General features: G+C 43.2%; 1 protein-coding gene across 1 annotated transcript in view; it reads right to left on the bottom strand.

The window, feature by feature from the left end:
* The window catches only part of TMEM131 (transmembrane protein 131), a 943143-nt gene that overhangs the window by 451890 nt on the left and 469283 nt on the right, over nt 1–21970 (bottom strand). Inside the window, exons 20-23 of the mRNA XM_085622890.1 lie at nt 6091–6243; nt 5877–5952; nt 5648–5765; nt 1812–1950 (exon numbers count right to left, since the gene is read on the bottom strand). Coding sequence (XP_085479016.1) covers nt 1812–1950; nt 5648–5765; nt 5877–5952; nt 6091–6243 — 486 coding nt within the window. The remainder of the gene's footprint in view (nt 1–1811; nt 1951–5647; nt 5766–5876; nt 5953–6090; nt 6244–21970) is intronic.

Genomic DNA, 21970 nt, shown 5'->3' with positions numbered 1-21970 from the left:
ATACCGACACGGGTAGAGTGGATTACGCACCGAGGGGAACCCGAAGAACGGGAGTGCAGCAATACATGTTCAAACCCGATGGCGGAAAAAACAATCTAACAACGGGGTCGATGCCCATGCGCACTGTCACCGAAAGGAGGACTCACCTTACCTCGTGACTGGAAAGAGTTCTTCGGAGAAAAACAGCTTGCAAACATCCAGACCCAACACTAGATGGCAGTAGTATGCAAAGCATGTGATCTACAGCTCACATGCCTCGAACATTAGGGTTTTTTTATTGATAAAGCTCTGAGTACAAATGCCATTCAAAGGGTAGTTGCACAATAAATGAGTGACAAATTAGATAAAGCAGAAGGAGTGATCGAGGCTTAATTACAGGGCAGAATGGGGAAGTTGCAGCTATCATGATAGGAATGAGTTTGGTAGGAGGATATGCTGAAGAAGGATTTAAAAGAAGCAGAACGTGCCTTTCCAGACAGAAAAGTATATTAGGGAGACAATGGGTAGCCACTAGTATTCAGATGTATTCTAGATGCCTATAATTTTAGAGTGAAGATTCTTAGCAAAATCATTTGCTCCTAAAATGGAGGATGGATTAGCTAAGGGAGGGGAGAGAAACGTCCTGAATACTTCATTAAAGTTAAGATGTGACACAATGGGTTCTTTATAATATGGAAATTCAACCATATCGAGGTTAGTACCATGAGCATAAAGAGCTTTTGTATTTCTCCACATGCTTGGATAAGCATGTTTTCAGCCATTTTTTAAGTCTCAAAATCAATTGTTACAGAACCAGTATGAGAAAAGAATCAACTTTGTTCATTGTAAGCTGAGAAAGTGAACGTGTGCAGGGGATAGTCTGCTTTGAGAGCAGAATGGAAAGTGTATTTAAAAGCATGCCAGTGACTCTGCATCACCCTAACTAGCTCCATGGTCTCTTTGTCTGGCCGCTAACTTAATCCATGATATGTTTATCACACACTTGTTTTTGCTCCCGAATCTTAATGTCTTTTTACAAATCAGTCCTCAACATGCTATCTTTGTAAAGCGTATTAAGTCTTTCTTATCTGAAACATTCTCTATCAGCTATTGACCCATTTTGGAACGAAAGCAAAATGGAAATATACTTCTCATCGTTCAACCTCCAGTAGACTTAATACAAAAACAGAAACTGTAAAAAATCGTACGTGATTTACGACCAAACTGATATCATTTTGTGTTCTTTATAATACAGAATCAAACAATGAAAGAAAAGTGTTGTTACTTCAATATTTTGGTACATATAAAGGTATCAACTGAAACTAGGAAGATTCAAATAAAGGGTGGGGAGAGGGGGCATTTTTTGTAATCAAATGATGGCAATATAAATCTATTCAGGTGAAATACAAGGTTCTCTTTTTGCTCTACAGGAAAGAGTACCCCGCCCCCATTATGAATTTTCTCTACAACAAGATAACCAAACAACATCTGTGCTATACACTTTTAAAGACTTATTTTGATGTACGATTGTAATCATTGAACTAATATATGGTTTTCTTTTTCTACAGCACAAGAAATCCTGTACTAGTCATTCATTTTAACTTTCAAGCAGAGATATGCAAACAAAAAAAAGTTTTAAAAAAAGGCTTCATTAACATTATATCTCTATAAACTCGCTTCATGGGTTGGAAGATGAGAATTTTCAACTTTTATGACTGTGAATTGTTTTACCTTTACTGCACAGATATCAAGAAAGTAAACATAAAATGAAAAAAACAATCACCTCATTGCTAATAGGAGTATGGTATGTATATGACTACTTCAACACTTACTGATGAGCTGTTGATATTCGTAAGAGGGAAATGTACAAGACGTGATGAGTTGAGTACGGATGGCCAGGCGAGCTCTGCTGTAATTTCGGATAACACACCCTTTTGTAGATCTGTGTCCACTTCAAACACAGCATTAAGTCTGCAAAGGTAATCAATGTCAAATTCACTTAAATGAAATGATCATCCAATGGTCTGCAAACTTATACAGGAGAATAGTACCAGTAATTAATAAGGAAATACTTTTGACATTCCTACCATTACAAAGCACATATTACAATATTGAACTTGGGTAACATGGCTAAACGTGCTTACCTCTCAATAGAATGAACCCAACAAAACATTCATGAACTACAAATAAAAATACAACTTGACTCAAGATACACAGCAAATATGAGTTTAAAAATAGGGAAGTTTTTAGATCGTAAAATCTGTTTTCATCAGAACAAATTTTATTTCAGAAACATCAATATTCTAGTTATGGCAACGCAGGAAATCATTCTCACTAAATTCAGTCTGCCTAAGAGAGTGACCAAAAAAGGAACACTGATTTTTCTAGCCACATTGTTTTTACGTTCTGTGAGGGGAACTGGCTATAGAAATTCAAACCCTTAAATAATTCCCCATTATTATAAAGCACCTCTTAAATTTTTTTTTTACATTTAGGCAGGAATTTTCCAAGGTCATTCCCGGGCCTTATGTACAATAGGTTTTCCCATTCACAGAGCCTGTTTCAGGAGGAGTGACAGGCTTAGTGAGGATAGAAGAATACAAATGCGTCAAACTTCACATGCTGGGAGTCCAGCGAATCAAAGATATGGGGGTGGCAAATGATCTACCTTCTCTACAGCTTGCAAAATTACATTATCAATGGTTTGCCTTCTCTTCAGTGTCCAACTGTTCCAAACTCATACACAAAGGAAGCTGTCCATGAAAGAATATGCAAATTAAGTTTGGAGAAAGATTGGGGGGGGGGGCTCTCTTTAATGCCCCCTTTTTTTTACATTTATTGCCAGTCCCTTAAGATCATATTTCAAGGCCTGATGTAGACTTTATTTCCAGTTCTATGGTTGTGTATGAAATAAAGGGATGACACTGCATTCTGACATGCACCTAGTTGATTTTTGCCATCCTACTTCAAAAAGAAAACCGGACAATGGCTGAGCAGTGTGTGAACAGGTTTGACTACACATTTGTAAAGTTCCCCCTCCAGCTTTCCCTTGACCGTATCACTGTTTGCACAATTGTTACAAAAATCACTATGAGAAATAAGAAATCTACCAATGAAGACCATTACCACACTATTCAGGATGCCACCTCATTCAGAGGTTTCCCATGGTCACTTGAGATCATGAATGCCAGAATTCATCAACTCTACAGTTGAAAGTTATAATGATCTTCGTTTAGACAGATTTTTGTCATTTGTATTAATGTCTTCATTAAGGTCCTTAACCTGTTCTGCCTTCTAATTCAGATAAAGCCTAATGAATGCTTTAACATTCAATTCCTTTACTGAGGTCTCCTTCTGTCCTGTTTTAGTACATCTATATTTCAGATGGTGGTCGACTTTATTCCTGGAAAGTATCTAGACATACCAACTCTGGTTTTTCTTTCTGCTCCAGATTCAAATAAATGGTTGAGTTAAGCATCTGCTAGTGTCACCTGGTCAAAAGTTTAAATCCCGACACAGTAAACCTTGCCTGCAATCTTAAATGAAGTATGATGAAATTAGGTATCACAATACATGGTAGTTACAGCACTTAGAAATAGCCACAAGATTGTAAATAATACATATATACAAAATTATTTTTGCTCTTAAGCTTTTATGTATTTACTTAGCGAGGAATGGGTGCTACACTCTTTGGAGGAAAATATGCTTAGATTATCAGGATTCAAAAAGAATTATGCCCACTTTAGGGATCCTAATCTGTCTCAGATCTCCTCACCTGCTCCAGAATGGGCCTCTGACACAGCCAGAGCAAACCACACCAGAGAATGATGTGAAAGAAAAATCTTTCGATTGGAAATGAGCCTCCATCTACATCAACTACATATGTCCTGGTCAATTAACAGGAGAAAATAAGGATGTCCAAACCCATACCTGATTTTCAGGAACTCCACATAGGATATATTTACATAAAGCAAATTAGATTTTATTTATAAAGTTAATGGTTATCTAAAGCTTAAAGACCAGTACCATTGTGGCTTAAATTTCAGGCTTCAAATCACGTTTTGGGAATTGAGCAGAGTTCTCGCTGCCTCCAAATTTGTGTAATTTCTTTGATTTACACTTCCTGTCGCATTTTCTGCTGAAAAATTAAATTAACGTGCAAGACTTAGAAAGTTCTTCCTATGGAGGCTCATATACTCAGCTACTAAACTTAGTTACTGCAGCTTGATTCCTTTCATCTCTTGCCTATAGACCGATCTAGTCTATATCAGTATACACAAGGTCTAGAATGTTTAAGTCTCACACACAGAATTGGTTTTCATATTGCTTTCCGAAACCAATACTTTACACACTTGTGATTTCTTTTTTATTTCCAGACGTAACCACTTGCAATGAGTTTGGCTAAATCTGTGATAACATTTTCACATAATTTGATCTTTAACTTAGTATTGAGACTGCATTCTACAGTAAACATTTTGCTAAGCATCAGGACTGGTTCCTGAAGAGTCCTTCTTGCATGAATACTTGCCTCAGATCCATGGAGCTTCATTCTATATTATGAAAGTAAATAGGTGTTTTCTAGGCTACACTCACTGGGTTGCACTGTAGGTTTTGAAAAAAAGCATTCTTCAGTTGAGTGCTAGAAAATATACATTCTGAAGAAGGTTTATTTATTTAATTAAGGGTAGTCTAATACTAATTCACCTAATGGCAGTCCATGTATTCAACTTTTTTTTAATCTTCAAGGAGATTCTTTGCTGTATGAACAAATTGAGTAGTAGCAACATTCAACCACCTTTTCCCACAGCTCTCTGTTTTATCTTTGTTTCTATTATAAGTTGCCTATCCTCTTATTTTATTTTCATTGCATTTATTACAAATCTATAACTTTTTTAATTAAGCAGTGAATTTGAGCTGCTTTAATAGTGGAGGCATTACTAGAGTGCCTTTGCTGGAGGCATAGGCCTGATTATCACATTTTATATCAGCCCTACGTACCAATTGTAGATATGCTTGAGCACTGATGGTTTGATAGATTATCAAGGTGATCAAGTTTGATACATTATCATGTTTTGTTCATGCTTGTTATAGTAGTCTTCTTCATGTTTCCAGCCCCTCCACTGGATGTCTCTCAACCCAGCTCTCATAGTTGGGCAGTTACTGTTTTGGAATACATTCAAAATTCTGCTTCCTTTCATTGCCAACAGCAAACAGGATGCTAAAACCTATGATCTGTAAGGTTGTACTATTGCCAGTATAACTCATCAACATACACATGAAGTCTCTCTGAAGCTTCTGTCATCAGAGACTAGTTGTTGGCAGACATGCTTGAGAAGTTAAATAGCACCTTGGAAAAAATGAAATCTTCCACAGGGTATGGGATATGTTAGCAATGGCAGACATTTTTGTAGGCCATGATTTTCTTCACAAGGTTTCTCCAACCGCAGAATGCACATACATTTCATGAAAAATATTAGCAGCAAGTCATTTCTTTTTCATTTCATACACGATGTGTTCCTGGCCATGAAACAGATTGTTTGAAGCAGAGAGGCAAACAGGTTGAGACAGCTACTTAACTCTCCCCTGGCTCGCACAAAAAGCAGGCCAAAGCTTAAAGTGAAAACCATCAAGACAACACTCCGAGTCACATTTATTTTAGATTACTCACAAGTGGCTGGAGTTTTCTGTAACTTCTGTCCACTTCCTGAAGAGATTCTCGTGCAAATCCCAATCTGAATCCCATACATCTTCTTGCATCACTAAACTGTGCTGCACTTTAGATTCAGCTGGACAGAGAAGTCAAAGTTTTCATTATGCATTAGCATCAGAGAATTCATAATTAAGTCTCTCATGAGATGCAACTAGAATTATATTCAGTTATGGTGAATGTTACTTACATTTGGATAAAAATGGAAGTCCCACATAACAGTGTTCTCCGCATTGCAAAGCAGCATCAAAGTACAAGTTTGCTATCTGTAAAAGTAAGCATGAACACAAATATTTAATTAATAACTGCTGATAAAACAATGCATGCAGAATTCATGAGTCAAAGTTTAAGAGAACATCAATAATTTAAGTCATACCTTTTAAAAAGGTGCAAAGTATTCCTACCTTTGACTTTTTCCCAGGTTCTAAGTCTTCTCTATTACTTTTTAAACGCTTGTAATAAAATCGCAAGTCTTCTGACAAGGAGCGTATCTGCTGAATTTTTACCCTCTGTGAAAAGGAGCTCACAATGTTTAAGCTCTGATGAACTAATTTACCCTAGGAAAGGAAAAGGAAAAGATTTGTGTTTGATAACCCTAATTCATTAAGTAATCTCTCAAAAGACAAAATTGAAAAAAACATTTTATTAAGTTACTCTTTTGGATGTTTATGTAGCACAGCATACTACAGAAGCAGTGTCAGAGTGCTCAGTGTAAATGCCAAAAACTTTATATAGGATTGCAGCTGTATGACAAATGCTCATACACTTTTTTCAACAATCACAATTTTAATTTGGACTACCTTATGAATCCTTACTAATGAATATCCAAATTCAAGAATGGTTTAAGTGGTGAAACCTACAACTTTGGTTTTTGTCAAATATTTGCAAATGAGTCACATATCTAATGGCTTTTATTTTAGGATGGAAAAAAATGACCGTTCCTAAAATATTAGGAATTGAATGTGCTATACAATATGGAAAGAGTTTGTGGGCAAAACTAAAACTTGATGTGGCACTGCCTTTTGTATATGTACTCGTGCAAGACGTACGCTAGATGATCACAATGCAAACATGTAGGGACAAAAATAAGGAGACATGGGAAATGGTGTCTGTAAAGGTGAAAATCAGAGTCAAAGGTGGGGGAAGTGAGGGAAACCAAAACGTAAACAAAACAAGAAAATGAAGAGTGTGATAAGAAAGGGGGGGTAAAAATGAATATGCTACTTACCAGTATGCATCTGTTCTTGGCATGTAGGGCTGCTGACATTCATATCTGTGCATAGATCGCCGCCTAGTGTTGGGTCCGGATGTTTGCACGTTGTTGTCCTGGAAGACTCTTCGAAGTATCCTGGGATAGGTGACTCCTCCCCTGGACTACAGTGCGCATGGGCATCCTCTCCATCCTCAGATTGTTTTTCGCTATTGTGGCAGTGATGGAGTAGATACAGAAAGTGATGACCATGCTTACAGTAATTCTGAGAGCTGCAGCTGCTACAGGCGCCGGGGAGGAGGGAGGGCGATATGAATGTCAGCAGCCCTACATGCCAAGAACAGATGCATACTGGTAAGTAGCATATTCAGTTCGAGGCATGTGGGCTGCTGAATTCATATCTTGGCATAGAATACATAGCAGTACCTCCTATTAGCGGCGGCTACCAGTGCCAGCTGCAGCGGTCTGAAAAAGAGTTTTGAGAACAGCCTGTCCTACAGCTGCCTCCTGTTTTGATTGCACATCAACACAATAGTGTTTGGTAAATGTGTGTGTAGTGGACCAGGTGGCTGCTCTACATATATCATGCAAAGGAATGTTTCCCAGGAAAGCCATGGAGGCCCCTAACTTACGTGTTGAGTGGGCTCGTGGGGGAATCGTTAATGTGCGTTTAGCCTTTTGGTAGCAAATTTGAATACATTTAACGATCCATCTGGCTATACCTGCTTTGGAGATAGCGTTACCTTTGTGGTGTGGGGCAAAGGCAACGAAAAGTTGTTTAGACTTCCTAAAGACCTTAGTCCTGTCGATATAGTACATGAGGGCTCTCTTTACATCTAGTGTATGGAGTGCTCTTTCTGCGACAGTTTGTGGGTTTTGAAAGAAAACAGGCAGTTCAATAGTTTGATTCATGTGGAACTGCGATATCACCTTGGGCATGAATTTGGGGTTGGTACGTAGTACGACCCTGTTAGCGTGAACCTGTATAAATGGCTCTTGAACGGTTAGTGCCTGGAGTTCACTAACTCTCCTCAAAGAAGTGATTGCTACTAGGAAAGCTACTTTCCAGGTGAGGAATTGAATCTCGCATGAGTGTAGAGGTTCGAAGGGCGGACCCATCAGGCGTGTGAGGACCAAGTTGAGGTTCCACATTGGCGCTGGTGGGTGGCTTGGAGGAATTACTCGTTTGAGTCCTTCCAAGAATGCTTTGATGGCTGGCACTCTGAATAAAGAGAGGTGCTGCCTGTTCTGGAGATAGGCTGATATTGCGGTCAAATGGACACGTATTGAGGTGTATGCCAGATTGCAACGGTATAGGTGTAAGAGGTAACAAATTATGTTTTGGATGGATGCGTCTAGCGGGTTAATGTCATTATTATTGCAATAAATGACAAATCTTTTCCATTTGGCTGCATAGCAAGCCCTGGTAGTGGGTCTCCTGGCCTCCTTAATGATGTCCATACAGTCAGGTGGCAGGTTTAGGTAGCCAAACTCTAGGACTTCAGGAGCCAGATTGCCAGGTTCAGCTGTTGCGGATCTGGGTGCTGAATCTCTCCATGGTTCTGCGTCAAATGCGCGGGTTTGATCCGCAGTCTTTGATGCGGCACCACGGAAAGTTCGAGAAAGGTGGTGTACCATGGCTGGCGTGCCCACGTTGGAGCAACCAGGACGAGTGTTAGTGAGTGTTGTCTGAGTTTGCGTGCCACCAGCGGTATCAGTGGTGCTGGGGGAAAAGCGTACGCAAAGCTGCCGGACCAGTTCATCCATATCGCATTGCCCTGCGACTGCGGATGTGGGAACCTGGCGGCAAAGCTTTGGCATTTTGCGTTTTCGCGTGTGGCGAATAGGTCTATGTCTGGATGACCCCACTTCTGGAAGTACGGCTGGAGTACTGATGGGTGTAACTCCCACTCGTGCATTTGGTGGCTGTGTCTGCTGAGCAGATCCGCCATCTGGTTGTCCTTGCCGGGGAGGTGTTCCGCCATGAGGAACATGTTCCTCTGAATGGCCCACTTCCACATGCTCTGAGCCAGATGAGACAACTGTGGAGAGTGTTTTAGTTTTTTTTTTAGTTTTTATTTTATTATGATAAGGAACTCTTTATGAGGTCCACATAAAACAACATATACATACAAAACCAACAAATTCATAATATATTATTCCATCACAATTACTCAAGCTTAATACAGGTCCAAAAAACATTTTAAAAAGTTGTACAGTTTAAAAACAAACATTTCATTAGGTGGATTAATCAGGGCTGTCTTAAATGAAGAAGCAGATAATATGTTGAGTTGTAAGCAAATTGGTCTCAACCATCTACGCCTGCAAGACATCAGTGCAGGACAAACAAACATGACATGATCTAAGTCCTGATCATACAAATGACAAAGATCACAGCATGCCGGAAGACCATACCAGCTGGCATGTAAAGCTTTCAAGGGAAGCAAATTATGTCTTACTAAGAATACAAGGCGTCTAACGCCATGAGAGATGTTCCAAGACATATACAATTGAGCTTTTCGCAGGGTATAAGATGAGACAACTGTGGAGAGTGTGTTCCTCCCTGCTTCTGTATGTAGTACATGGCGGTCATGTTGTCCGTCCGGATCAACACGACTTTGTTGCACAAGTGTACTTTGAATGCTTTCATAGCCAGGAAGATTGCCATCAGTTCTAGAAGGTTGATGTGCATCTTCTTTTGTTGTGTTGTCCATAGTCCCTGCACTGTGTAATTGAGTACATGAGCTCCCCATCCCTGGAGAGACGCGTCCGCTGTCAGTATTATCTGTGGAACAGGCTCTTGGAACGGTCGGCCCTTGCGAAGGTTTTGTGGATTCCACCAATGCAGAGAGTTGTATGCCCAACCGCTCACCAACACTAGGTCTTTTAGTTGCCCTTGAGCCTGATTCCATTGACGTGCTAAGCACTCCTGAAGCGGGCGCATATGTAGTCTCGCGTGTGGGACTATGAAAATGCAGGAGGCCATCATGCCTATCAACTGCATGAACACTCGCGCGGGAAGGGAGTGTTGGGGTTTGAACTTGGAAATCAGCATTTGCATGCTGTTGATTCTCACTAAATTTGGCTGAGCTGTGGCCGCCAGAGTGTCTATGGTCGCACCTAGGTACTGTTGTACGTGTGCGGGTTGGAGATGGGATTTTGGGTAATTTAGTGAGAACCCCAGACTGTGAAGAAGGTGAATGGTGCAGGACATGTGGCTGGCACATTGCTGGGCTGACTTTGCTTGAACAAGCCAGTCGTCGAGGTAGGGGTAGACATGAATGTGTTGCCTCCGTAGATGTGCGGCCACAGTAGCCAGGCACTTTGTGAAAACTCTGGGCGCTGTTGTCACGCCGAAGGGAAGAACCTTGAATTGGTAGTGCTGCCCTTGAATAGTGAACCTGAGATATTTCCTGTGTGATGGGTGAATGGGTATGTGGAAATACGCATCTTTGAGGTCTAGCGTGGCTAGGAAGTCTCCCTGTTTGAGCAGTGGTAGGACTTGTTGCAGGGTGAGCATGTGGAAATGCTCCGAGAGAATGTAGCGGTTGAGGGGTCTCAGGTCTAGTATAGGTCTGAGTGACCCGTCCTTTTTCGGTATTAAAAAATACAGGGAGTACACTCCCGTACCTTGCTCGTGGACGGGTACCACCTCTATTGCGCCTTTTTGTAGCATACTTAGCACTTCCTGCTGTAATAGCGTTAAGTGCTCTGAGGACATAGGACGGTGTTTTGGCGGTATTGTGGGCGGAGTGGAGGTTAATTCTAGGCAGTAACCGTGTTTGATAATATCTTTGACCCACCTGTCCGTGGTGATGGAGTTCCACGTGGACAGGAACCTTTGTAGCCTTCCCCCGACAGGTGTTATGTGGTCGGGAGGAAGGGAGAGGGCGTCACTGTTTGTTCTTGGGGGAGGACCTGGTGTTGCCATATCCGCGTCCTCTGCCCTTTGTGCTTGAGCCACGATATCCACCCCGGGTGTTTTTATCGTAGGAACTTTGTGTGTTTCCTTTGTTGTAGGTTTGCTGTGACCCCTGTCCTCTACCTGCTCCTCCTTTTCCGGGGCGACGAAAGGAGCCGCTCCGAAAGCTCTGCGTTTGGAGAGCCCCCATGGACTTTGCAGTGTCTGTGTCCTTTTTTATTTTTTCTAGGGTGGTGTCAACCTCTGGCCCGAATAAGTAGTCGGGGTTGACCGGCTGGTTGAGGATGTTATTTTGTACCTCAGGTTTGAATCCGGAGATTCGTAACCAGGCGTGTCGTCGTAACATGACGCTAGTGTTTATGGCTCTGGCAGCTGTATCTGCGGCATCCAGTGCACACTTAATGGATGTGTTCGTGAGGAGTTGTCCCTCCCTGATGAGGATCTCTGCTCCCTCTTTGTATTGGTCAGGGAGATGTTGGAGTAATGTTTCTAATGTGTCATAATGTGCGCGATCGTAGCGAGCTAGGAGCGCCTGAGTATTGGCAATACGCCATATGTTAGCTGCTTGGGCTGCAACCCGTTTGCCGGAGGTCTCTAGCACCTTGGACTCTTTGTCCGGGGAAGGAGCATCCCCTGTTGTCTGCGAGTGCGCCCGTTTGCGAGCGTTCGCGACTACTATGGAATCCAGAGGCAACTGGCCTCTAATGTAGGTAGGGTCCCCAGGCGCCGACCTGTATTTCTTGTCGATCCTGGGGTTTATTACTCTTGCCCTGGTGGGTTCTTTGAAAATGTCCTTTGGTGGTTTGAGGACACCTTTCAACATGGGTAGAGTTTTGATATTCCTTTCTGAGGATGCGAAAGTATCCATGAGAAAATCGTCCTCGATGGTGTCAGAATGGAGTTGCACACCATGATTGGCCGCAGCGCGTTCAATGAGGGCGTTGAATGCGGCAGTGTCCTCTGTGGGAGACGTTTTTGCGCCATATAGCTGTGTGTCCTGCGTATCCATAGGTGCACCTGGGTCTACAGGGTCATCCCAAGCCTGGTCAGGGTCCTGTTGGCCTTGAGGGTCCATCTCCCCGGGGTAGGGGACGTGGTCACCCATGTAGTCCTCCAAAACGTCGGTTTCGGAGTGTGTTGGAGAGGAGGACAGTGGATGTTGGTAAGAGGTATGGAGAGGTTCGTAAAGAACTGGTTCCGAATCCACTGGCAGTTTTTTCTTTAGCGGGATCCGGTAGGAGTCCAAAGCTGGCTCGGAAGTTATTCTCCTCTTGTGGAGCATCATTCTGCCGGTGTCGGCATCGATGATGTGCGATGGTGACGTCTCCACAGGAGAGCGTTCGGCAGGTGTGATCCTGGTGTGGGTGACACGTGTTCTGATTTCGAACAGTTTTGGGGCCGTGGATGGTGGTAGGCCAAAAGTGATGTTGCCCGGTGCCGGAGAAGCTTTTTGAGCTTTTTTTGGCTCGGAGCCTGACGTGTCCTGGAGGGCTGCCTTGTCTTTGATGCGTTGCAAGGACGCTGCAACTTGCCGCACCGGGAGCGCCGACGGTTCTTTGGCGCCGACCGGTTCTGTAGAGGCGGGCGTGGACTTTTTCGGCGCCACTGGGTCATCGAGCCGAGGAGAGGTAGTAGCTGTCGACGGCGTCGATGAGTGTGCCTTTGGTGCTGCTTTCGAAGCGGTGTGAGACGCAGCAGCCATTTTGACCTTTGTGGCCGGAGCCGATTGTGTCGGTGCCGGGAGCCGAGGCGGTTTGGCGGGACCGATGGTCTTTTTCCGTGTGTCGGCGCCGACGTCGGCTGCTGCAAGCTCGGCACCGAAGTCCCGTTTGGTGCGGTCGGTGCCGACGGGTTTGGCTGGCGTCGAAGGTGTGGTGGGCTTCGATCCGACCAGTGTCACTTTCAGTTTCGGTTTCTGATGAACCAATACGGCTTTCGGTTTCGGTTTCGATGAAGGGAAACCAGTCGTTTTGGGTAGTAATGGCTGCCGCTGAATGTCCGAGGCCGGGCCAGAGGGCGGGGCCGAAGAACCGCGGGATAGGTCTTGGGTAAGGCCCGAAGGCGATCCCTCGACCGGAGCCAGAGACTGACGCACTGGGATATCCTCAGTCTGTACGGGTAGGCCTTGCTAGTCACCGGAGCTACTCTCTTCGGCCCCTAAGGCCTCATTGTAGTCTCCTACCTCGGTGTCGGCTTCGTCTCTGTGAAAGAGTTGTTCTTCGATGTCTTCCGATCCGGAGTCGTGTTCGGAAGCGGGGCTGGAGGGTAGGTTCTCCACTTCTTCGACCTCTTCGTCCTCGGCGCTGAAGATGTTGGTCGGGGCCGGTGCCGCGTGCTGCGCTTCAAGTCTTGCTGCTCGTCGATTCCGGAGAGTCTTTTTGGATCGGAATCGGGCACAGGCCATACATGTGGACTCGTCGTGGTCCGGTGAAAGGCATTTGTTGCACACCGGGTGGACGTCGACATGGGGATATTTCGCATTGCATACAGGACACCGCTTGAATGGTGTCCTCGATTCCATCGTCGATGTCGGGTCGATGGTCGGGTAAGATGCAAAAAAGTTGTTTTTGAAGTTAGTAAACTAACAAATAACTATCGATACCGATCGGGAACAGTACCGACGGGAACTAAAGGCCTTTTGGCCTGTAAAAAGTTTTTCCTAACTTGAGTCAAGATAAGCACATCCGAACCCAATGGCGGAAAAAAACAATCTGAGGATGGAGAGGATGCCCATGCGCACTGTAGTCCAGGGGAGGAGTCACCTATCCCAGGATACTTCGAAGACTCTTCCAGGACAACAACGTGCAAACATCCGGACCCAACACTAGGCGGCGATCTATGCACAGATATGAATTCAGCAGCCCACATGCCTCGAACCGAATACCATCTAGCAAACAGAAACATGAAACTCATGTGTAAGAGACTGCTCTGTCAGATCCTTCCAGACAAATTCCCTTTCTATAGAAAATGCAATGCATGCAAGTGCATTTTTTATTTAAATTGTTAAAAGAATAAACACATGCATGCAGTATATTTTTGACAGAAAGCGCATTTGTCAAAAGGAATGAGGAATAGAAATCTTCAGGCTGACTTCTGCCAACAGTATAGGCAATCTTTGAGTTCATGTGCAATCATTTACATTCAACTAATCTTTCTCCAGGAGACAAAAAAATGTTTCATTTGTTATGAGGTCCCTGTGAAGTATAACAAACCAAAAATATGAGATCCCAGTGTGTTAGGAATACGTGGAAATGCATGCTACATTACATGAAGAAGAATCTGAGATGCTCAGCAAATCAATGTGAGGTCCAGGATGCTTATCAGTTGCCCAAGAGTGTGTGGATGCGTGAATTATGCATAGATATTGAGGGAGCTCAGATTTCACCTATAAAATGTATGCATTATTATATGACAAAAAGCTGCAGACATGATTTCTAAAATGGCAAGCAGATTGTGGCGCAAGCAAGATGAAAACATAAGGCCTGATCAGAATGCTTCAGTTTGGAGGTGCTTTCATGTGAAAACATGCTCAATTAGTTGAACAGGAATCAGTCACCCCGGCGTATTGGCTCCGCTCACTCTGCCGGCGATTTTTCACCTGGATTGAGTGTATTGGCTCCACTTAGCGGTCTTCGTGACACTTTGGCACTCCGGTTTAGATATCTCCATTGTTGAACACACCGGTCGGACTTTGACTTATAATATTCGAATTGGGCACAACTCTCATTAAATGTAGGTTGTCCACCTGAACAGGACCCTCGATTGCACAACTGTAACGGTTCCAGCATATCGGCTAACTTGCTCCTGAACGTATTACTGGTATTAAAAAGCATTTCGTTATACCGTCTGACATAGAAATCCCTGACGATCGCCCGGACATTAGCGCTTTGAGCGCTTTCATTAGATCAGCATTCAGCACTCTTCCAATTGTAGCCATTGTCCTGATGATGACCTTAAGTACATAAGGTCGAAACGCCGTCGACAGCCCAGTGTAACCTACGGCCTCCTAAGGATTTACACCTTATTGCAAATTATTTATTGTGTTTTTGTAATTTGTTTATATTAATGTTGTCCTTTCACCTTGCGCCGCCCACACTGTATATATCACTTGTGTCACTGCACTTATCACTTACACCGAGCACGGTCAGTACACAATTGGTGTATGTTTGGCTACCAGAATTTGATTTAATTGTATTATAGTGCTGTTACAATTTTTTTGCATACTAATAATAACTAAAAAAAACTTTTTTTCATACTTTGGTCTCTTGGTTTCCCTCCTTCATGACTTATGCATCTTTGTTTAAAATTGTTCCTATAATTACTGGTTGAGACATTGTTGTTTTGATACAATTAGTTGAACAGCCATGTTTACATGTGATTAATCAATATGTAATCTCACTATAGAATGCACATTAATTTAGGAAATGTATTTGTACTTTCAAAATGGCATATAATTGTACTGAATTAACATGTATTTTTGCAAGAGTAGAAATGTGCTGAAATGTGTTTTACAGTGTAGAAAACCACGTGATTTCAGTTTGCTTTAGTAGACTCAGCTTACTGCAGTTTTTCCCCTACCAACTTTCAATGAAAGGGCTTTGTTAATAAATCACGCCCTCCTGTTTCCGTCTCTTCGACCTTCACTATGTTGCATACTTTTGTTATAGAAAAATGTAGTTGTTGTTAAAGTATAAGGATGTGAAGTCATCTAGCACAAGACTAAAATTTGAACAGGAACACGCCTGATTAATGACTTATCCAGTCAGCCCATGGGGAGATGATGTGTCTTGAAGTTCTGATTGGACCAGCTACGAGGACCAAGCATGTGGACATTTGCTTGAAATGTGGCTTACAAGTGGGAGGGGTAGCTTTTTTTGTGCTCATTTTTTCCTGAGGGCCAGGCCCAGCTTCTGTGTTGGACACAGAGACGGGGAGGAGAGAGAAGGAGGGGCTGCGTTTGTGGGGGCTATTTTGCAGTCTGAGACAGAGAGACAGACCAGCACAGAGAGAGCTGAAAGGATCAGAACAGGTTTAAATTTTAGGTGCAAAACTTTACATTTCATGCTTTAACTAACTGCTTTTGAAAAGATGTATTTGTCCAATGCATTTATTTCTCTTTATGGGAGATTTTTGCCATTATTAATTATTGATTAGTGTTACAAGACTCAATCTTTTCTTAGAAACTCTTTAAGAGTTTTGACTGACAATTTGCGCCACATTTCCCTTCCTATATGTGATGCTTATATGCAGACTGTGATATGTTCTGTATTAATGCTATTTTTCCTATTTTTCAATTCTGTAACCTGATTGATATTTGACTAATGAATAAAGAGTCAGAGAACCTTAACTTTTGACTTAAAAATAAAACCCTTTAAAATAACTCAGCACTCTAATTATTGCCTTAAATATTGTTTGCATTTAATTTTCATATTTATGTAAAGTCTCCTGTTTGATGAAACACAGTCATCAAAAGGTCCATCATATCACCCTTTACAGCGGTAAACAAGAGGTAATGAGGTTTTGAATAGGGAAATTACCAGGTAATTACTGCTGGATCAGTCTTAAGAGTTAAGGTTAGTGCCATCACCAAAAGGAGCATAGTTAGTTTAATGCCTAGCGCTAGAAAATAATTGCCCAAGTTAGATGAAAGTCCCGATTCCTGATCTCAGATCATGAGGACTGGAAAAGCAGTACTAGAAAGGTGATGCAAGGAGATTGCTGGAGTGGTGTGAGTATTGATAGGGTTGTGAAATGTTGTTAATGTGCTTGCAGGTATGTTTTTGTGGTGTTTAAAAATAGTAAGGGTTTTGACTGTGGATGAAATTTTACTCATTTTGACTTGATGTCTGTTTTTTTATTGGTAATTTCATAGGACAAAGGTTTATGTTGAGTTTGTGTTGCGTTTTATGTTGTCAATTGTTTTAAAGACTTCCGGGAAGTAGGAAGTTGGTTGCCCTGTATGCAGGCAGGGGGAAATGTGTGGCAAGTGAAGTCGCACAATATCAATAAGTCGGTATTGGGCATCTGCCCTATGGGTTAGTGTTAGATGAGCAGGAAACATCAGAGGCAATGGTGTAATGAAGGCTATTTAGCTCAAATCAAAAAACGATCGCTGCAGGAAGGACAGGGGTTGTTACTCCTGACTAGGGAAGGATAGGTGAACCTGCTTTGAGAGCATACGCTGCTTGCCGGTAATTGGCCATCAGTGCGAACCGCTGTCAGGAGGTTTGTGGAGGTCTGCTCTCGCTTCTCTGCCTTTCGCTTTCTGCCCTCGCCACCTCCGTGGCCCCGACGACAAACCACAACCCGGTGAAAGCACTCGCAACGAGTAGCTGCTGCAGTGAGCGGGACGGGAAACAGAGGCGTGCGAACAGTGGTCGCGGCTGTTTAATTGAGCCCGCGGCGGTTTTGACCACCTGGCTAAGCAGTAAAAAAAGAGCAGCAAGTGAATAGAGGCACGAGTTTCCAGTGTGAAAGAACAGTGGTGGGGGTCTGCCTGCTTGGAGCGTCTGAGGCTCTGGTTTGTGACCCGGGCGCGGTGAGTCCGTTTATCGCGGCAGGAGCCGCAGGACACTACCCTACCGCGGCGGGAGTCGTGAGAACGTCCCGTGGGCGGCAGGAGCCGCAAGGCATTTCCCTGGTGCGACTGAGGTGTTTCCTGGGGCGGCGGAGGCCGCGAGTCGTTTCCTGGTGCGGCAGGAGCCGCAGGACACTTCCCTACCACGGCAGAGGCCGCAAAACATTTCTCTATCTCAACTAGGCTGGAGCCGTGAGTGCTCTCTCTGACGCTGATCGTGGCCTCTCCCCTCCAGGATCCAGTTCTGGCTTTCCGTTTTCCGCTTTGCCGGTGGTAGTGTCTTTTCGGCAGTGGGAATCGACTGCGAGGCAAGGAGACCAGCCCATCCCACCCATTGCGGGAGCGCGCGGGGAGAAGCCCCGGACAAAGTGTGGGCTCTCCTAGGCCAGAGGAGGCTGGGCTGGGCTGGGCCGGGTCACCCCTTGACATGTTGAATTTCGGAGAGGACTTTCGGCCAACACCCCAGTAAGCAGACACTGTATTAACATTGCATACGACTTTACAGACAACTATGTCTGATTAACGTATGTCTGCTAAAACTATTGGTGTTATTCCTAAAAGCCAGAGTGGTTGATTTTGTCCCCTATTGTGTATGTACGCATTATGACTCCCCCTAAAGAAAAATCTTCATTGTCAGGGGGGGAAATAGAGGAACGCTAGACAATTATGTCATTAGGACTACTACAGGTATTGATAGGGACATTGTTCTTGCGGAGCGACGGACCGAGAGACACCGTTCAGTTGAACTTATTAAGAACAGGCGTTCTTCTCTGGGCCCGTTAGACTTAGCTATTTCACCGCTTGTCAGTACGCATATAAGTATACCACCCGACGCTGAGGGATTTGAGGTATCTCTTAATGACAGCATCCCATTGCTTTTGCAGGATGGATCATTTCTACCAGATGGAAGCAATGATTTGAATACAATCGATTCTGCATCTCTTTGTAATTTAATACCAGAGGTAGAACTCCTGGTAGATATCCCGTTACGAACTGTAGAGGCTGTCCAAAAATCTAATAAATCTTTAAAAACTCCCAGACCTCAAGGTCCACCACTAAAAAAAAAAAGGAGACGTCAAGGATCCCCGCCAAAAAAAAGGAGAAAGGGGGGGGGGGGGGGGGGGGGTGGACAACAGAAAAATAAGATCATTCAAATTGACTCTGGTAACTCTAAGAGCCCTTCCCACAATGAACCCTTAATATCTGCCACAGCTATCCCACCACACCTCCCATTAAAAGAAACATCTTGTACTGGTTTAATGGGAGGCATTGAACAATTAATCCGATCCCTCATATTGCCATTAATTGAGAGATTAATAAGATTAGCTCAACAGCTAGGGAACGTAGAGCAGACAATTGGGGAAATTAAAGGGGTAATGAAGGATGTGCTAAAGCTTCCAATAGTGCCTACAACTATAGAACCATCTTTAAACAATACTCCTCAAAAGGGAGTAAAAACCATTAACCAGGATAAACCGAAACCCTTGAAATCAATGTCCTCTAAAACAACACGGCAAAATGCTGGAATTAGTGATAAAGTCCCTGCGGTAGGCGTAATACCTAATAACTCAGAAAATACGCAAAAACTAAGTGGCCGTGATTACCCCGATAGGGTTATTGTCCCAAAAGAAATCAATGTAGAACTGCCTCCGGAAGCAGTTCCGTTTGTGGTAGTTCTCACTGGAGTGCCCGCTTTAGAGGATAAGAGAGAAGATTATTACCAGCTTAAAAATAAAGTTATATTTTGGCTTAGGCAAAATAGACCACTTCCTCCAAATATTAACGGCGAGATATTACACGTTAGGCCTCTTCCTTGGTTGGGACATAGAATAAAGGACACATCAGGGGATATCATCATTGTTAATTTTAGAGATGATAGAGCAGTTAGATACATCTTAAACTGGTTCCCTCAAAATGGTGGTAATGTAATCACTCCACGTGAATTGCCCTATTTTTACCCTAGAACCCTATTGGCTCCTGTAACTAATTTCAAGCCCTTATTTAAACGCCCCGATGATTGCTTTAGGCACCCCTTTCAACATCAGGACGATGTCATCAGGCCTCTATTTCAACAACAGAATGATTGTTTTAGACCCCCCTCTCTTTATCAGATTGATTGCTCTAGGCCCCCTTCCCAACATCATGATGATGGCATTTGGCCCTTATTCCAACAACAGAATGATCATTTTAGACCCCCATTTCAATATCAGGATGTTCGTTCTAGGCACTTGGTCCAACGCCAGGATGATTGCATCAGGCTCCAATTTCAACAACAAAATGCCCGTTTTAGGTCCCCATTTCTAAATCAGGATGATAGGTTACCATACCCACAATTAAGTCAGCCCTGGGAATATCCTAGGAAGAGACAATTATGTCACCCACTCCGAACACAAAGTGGAAATCTGAGATACACACCTTCTTTGGGAGGACCAAATCGGTTTATAGCCCTTTCCGGTTTAAAAGAGTGTGACTGACTGGGCGGTGGAAAAGATAAAGTCACATTGATACTCATGGATACTTCTCAAGGGGGGGAAGTCTCCTGTACCACATATCCCACACGATCATATAATCCACGGGGAAAGTGTAACAGGGAAAATGCACAAGAAAATAAACCCCAACGTACAGGAACTTGGACTCATTAAAAAATCTCTCCACGAGAACCCTTCTGGGATGTTAGTCAATATTGGGGGTGGGAGGGAAACTGACCTAATGTTGACTGATAACAGAGATTTAAAGCATGAGCAAGAAGATGTCGGGCTGGTCCTCTTGCCGGATTTGTTTGGGGTGAACACCGACAAGGAGAAATTGTTGCCAAAACAGAATAAATTCAGGGAGCAGGGTGGTCTAGTGAGGATTGTCTCCTGGAATGTATGTGGGTTAGAGAGTAAAGTGCTCGATACTATCTGGGGAGATTTTGTCCAAAACATTGACATCTTATGTGTACAAGAAACCTAATGAGATACATCTTCCTGGTTTTAAAACTTTTCATACTCCAGCAGTTCGTTCCCTGTCTGGAAGACATAAAGGAGGGATTTGTATTTATGTCTCTAATCTGCTAAAAGTTGTTAAAATCGCAAGAAGAAGTAATACACATTACTACCAGATGGTCTCAGTTATCTTAAACCAGCGGGTCGAGCTTTTAATAGTTAACTTCAACAATAACATAAAAAATGGGTTTTTTGCAGAGGTTCTAGGTAGCCTGCAAGGGGAATTAAATACTCAGAATTTGTTGAGGGGGGAAAACAAAATGTTGGTATCGGTAGGGGATTTCAATTTGAACATTTGTGACCAAGAAAGCTGTGGATTTCAGGAATATGGCAGGGGGGAAAATGTGAGCAGGTGTCCCTTTACGCATTCAGTAAAAGGAGAGGTACTAAATAATATTATGGCCAACTTGGATCTTGGCTTTGCAAACCTAATGTGTACACCTAAGGTGGAATTTAGTGCCACATTTCTGGCTAGAGGGTGTCACTCCGTTATTGATTTTGTGATTGTGTCAAATAGTTTTTCACATTGTGTAGAAAACTTTGTGATTCCAGCAATTGGCCTAAGTGACCACCTCCCTCTTAGCATGACCATAACCACAGGAGAGCTAAGTAGTATTACTATCGAGTCACTCACTTGGACACAAAATATCGCCATAGCTCGCTACAATGGGATGACACTTAAGTGGAGAACCGTAGACTCGGTCATGAAATTTAAAGAAATAATCACTCGGGCTCTAACAGATATATTGTCCTGTTTGGATGAGAGTACCTCAGAAGAACAAACCTTGGAGGCCTTTGGTAGAATTACTAGGGTGATCCAGGATAATCTAACTAGGATACAGAGGAACAAACTCAATAAAGGGGTGGGCTGGTTTGACTCCAGGTGTACTAAGGCGTATACTGCCCTTAAGGCTGCCTTGAGCTTTAAACCAAGGGACCTCAAGGCAATTAGATACTGTAGGAAGGCGTATACCCAGGCAAGGTGCCTGCGGAAAAAGGAAATCAAAGAAGTAGCATGGCAGAACGTGCTGACTGCCTCACAGAGCAAAGACACCAGGGCCTTCTGGGAGGCAGTCAACGCACCCTTTTTTACCAAGAAGGAGGCAGAAAGGTTGGACATCGCTATTGATGAAAAAACTTGGATTGATTTCTTCTCAAAGGTATATAAAAATGTCGAGGGGTCTCCCATGAAAGAGGACAAATTGATAGGGTGTTCATTGAGAGGGAGTGATTTTTACCCCATTAACATGGGGATTACCCTACAGGAAGTAGAGCTGGCACTACAAGCTAGTAAAAGTAACAAAGCCCCGGGACCGGATGGGATCCCTAATGATATTTATAAATTAAATATAGATTTGTGGGCCCCACTTTGTACCCGGGTCCTACAGGCTTGTTGTGCCATAGGCTTTATCGGTACCTGGTCGGAATCGGTCATAATACCGATATACAAAAAGGGGGACAGGGACTGCCCATCTAATTATAGACCTATTTCTTTATTAGACTCCCTCATGAAAATAGCGGGGAAGGTGGTCTTAAATAAATTGCAACTGTGGGCCGAGGAACATGATATTTTGAGCCCTGTACAGTA

This window comes from Triturus cristatus, chromosome 8 (genome assembly GCF_964204655.1).
Source record: "Triturus cristatus chromosome 8, aTriCri1.1, whole genome shotgun sequence".
NCBI classification, from domain to species: Eukaryota; Metazoa; Chordata; class Amphibia; order Caudata; family Salamandridae; genus Triturus; species Triturus cristatus.
The sequence above is the reverse complement of the archived record's forward strand: the minus strand, read 5'-3'. Positions and strand labels throughout refer to the sequence as shown.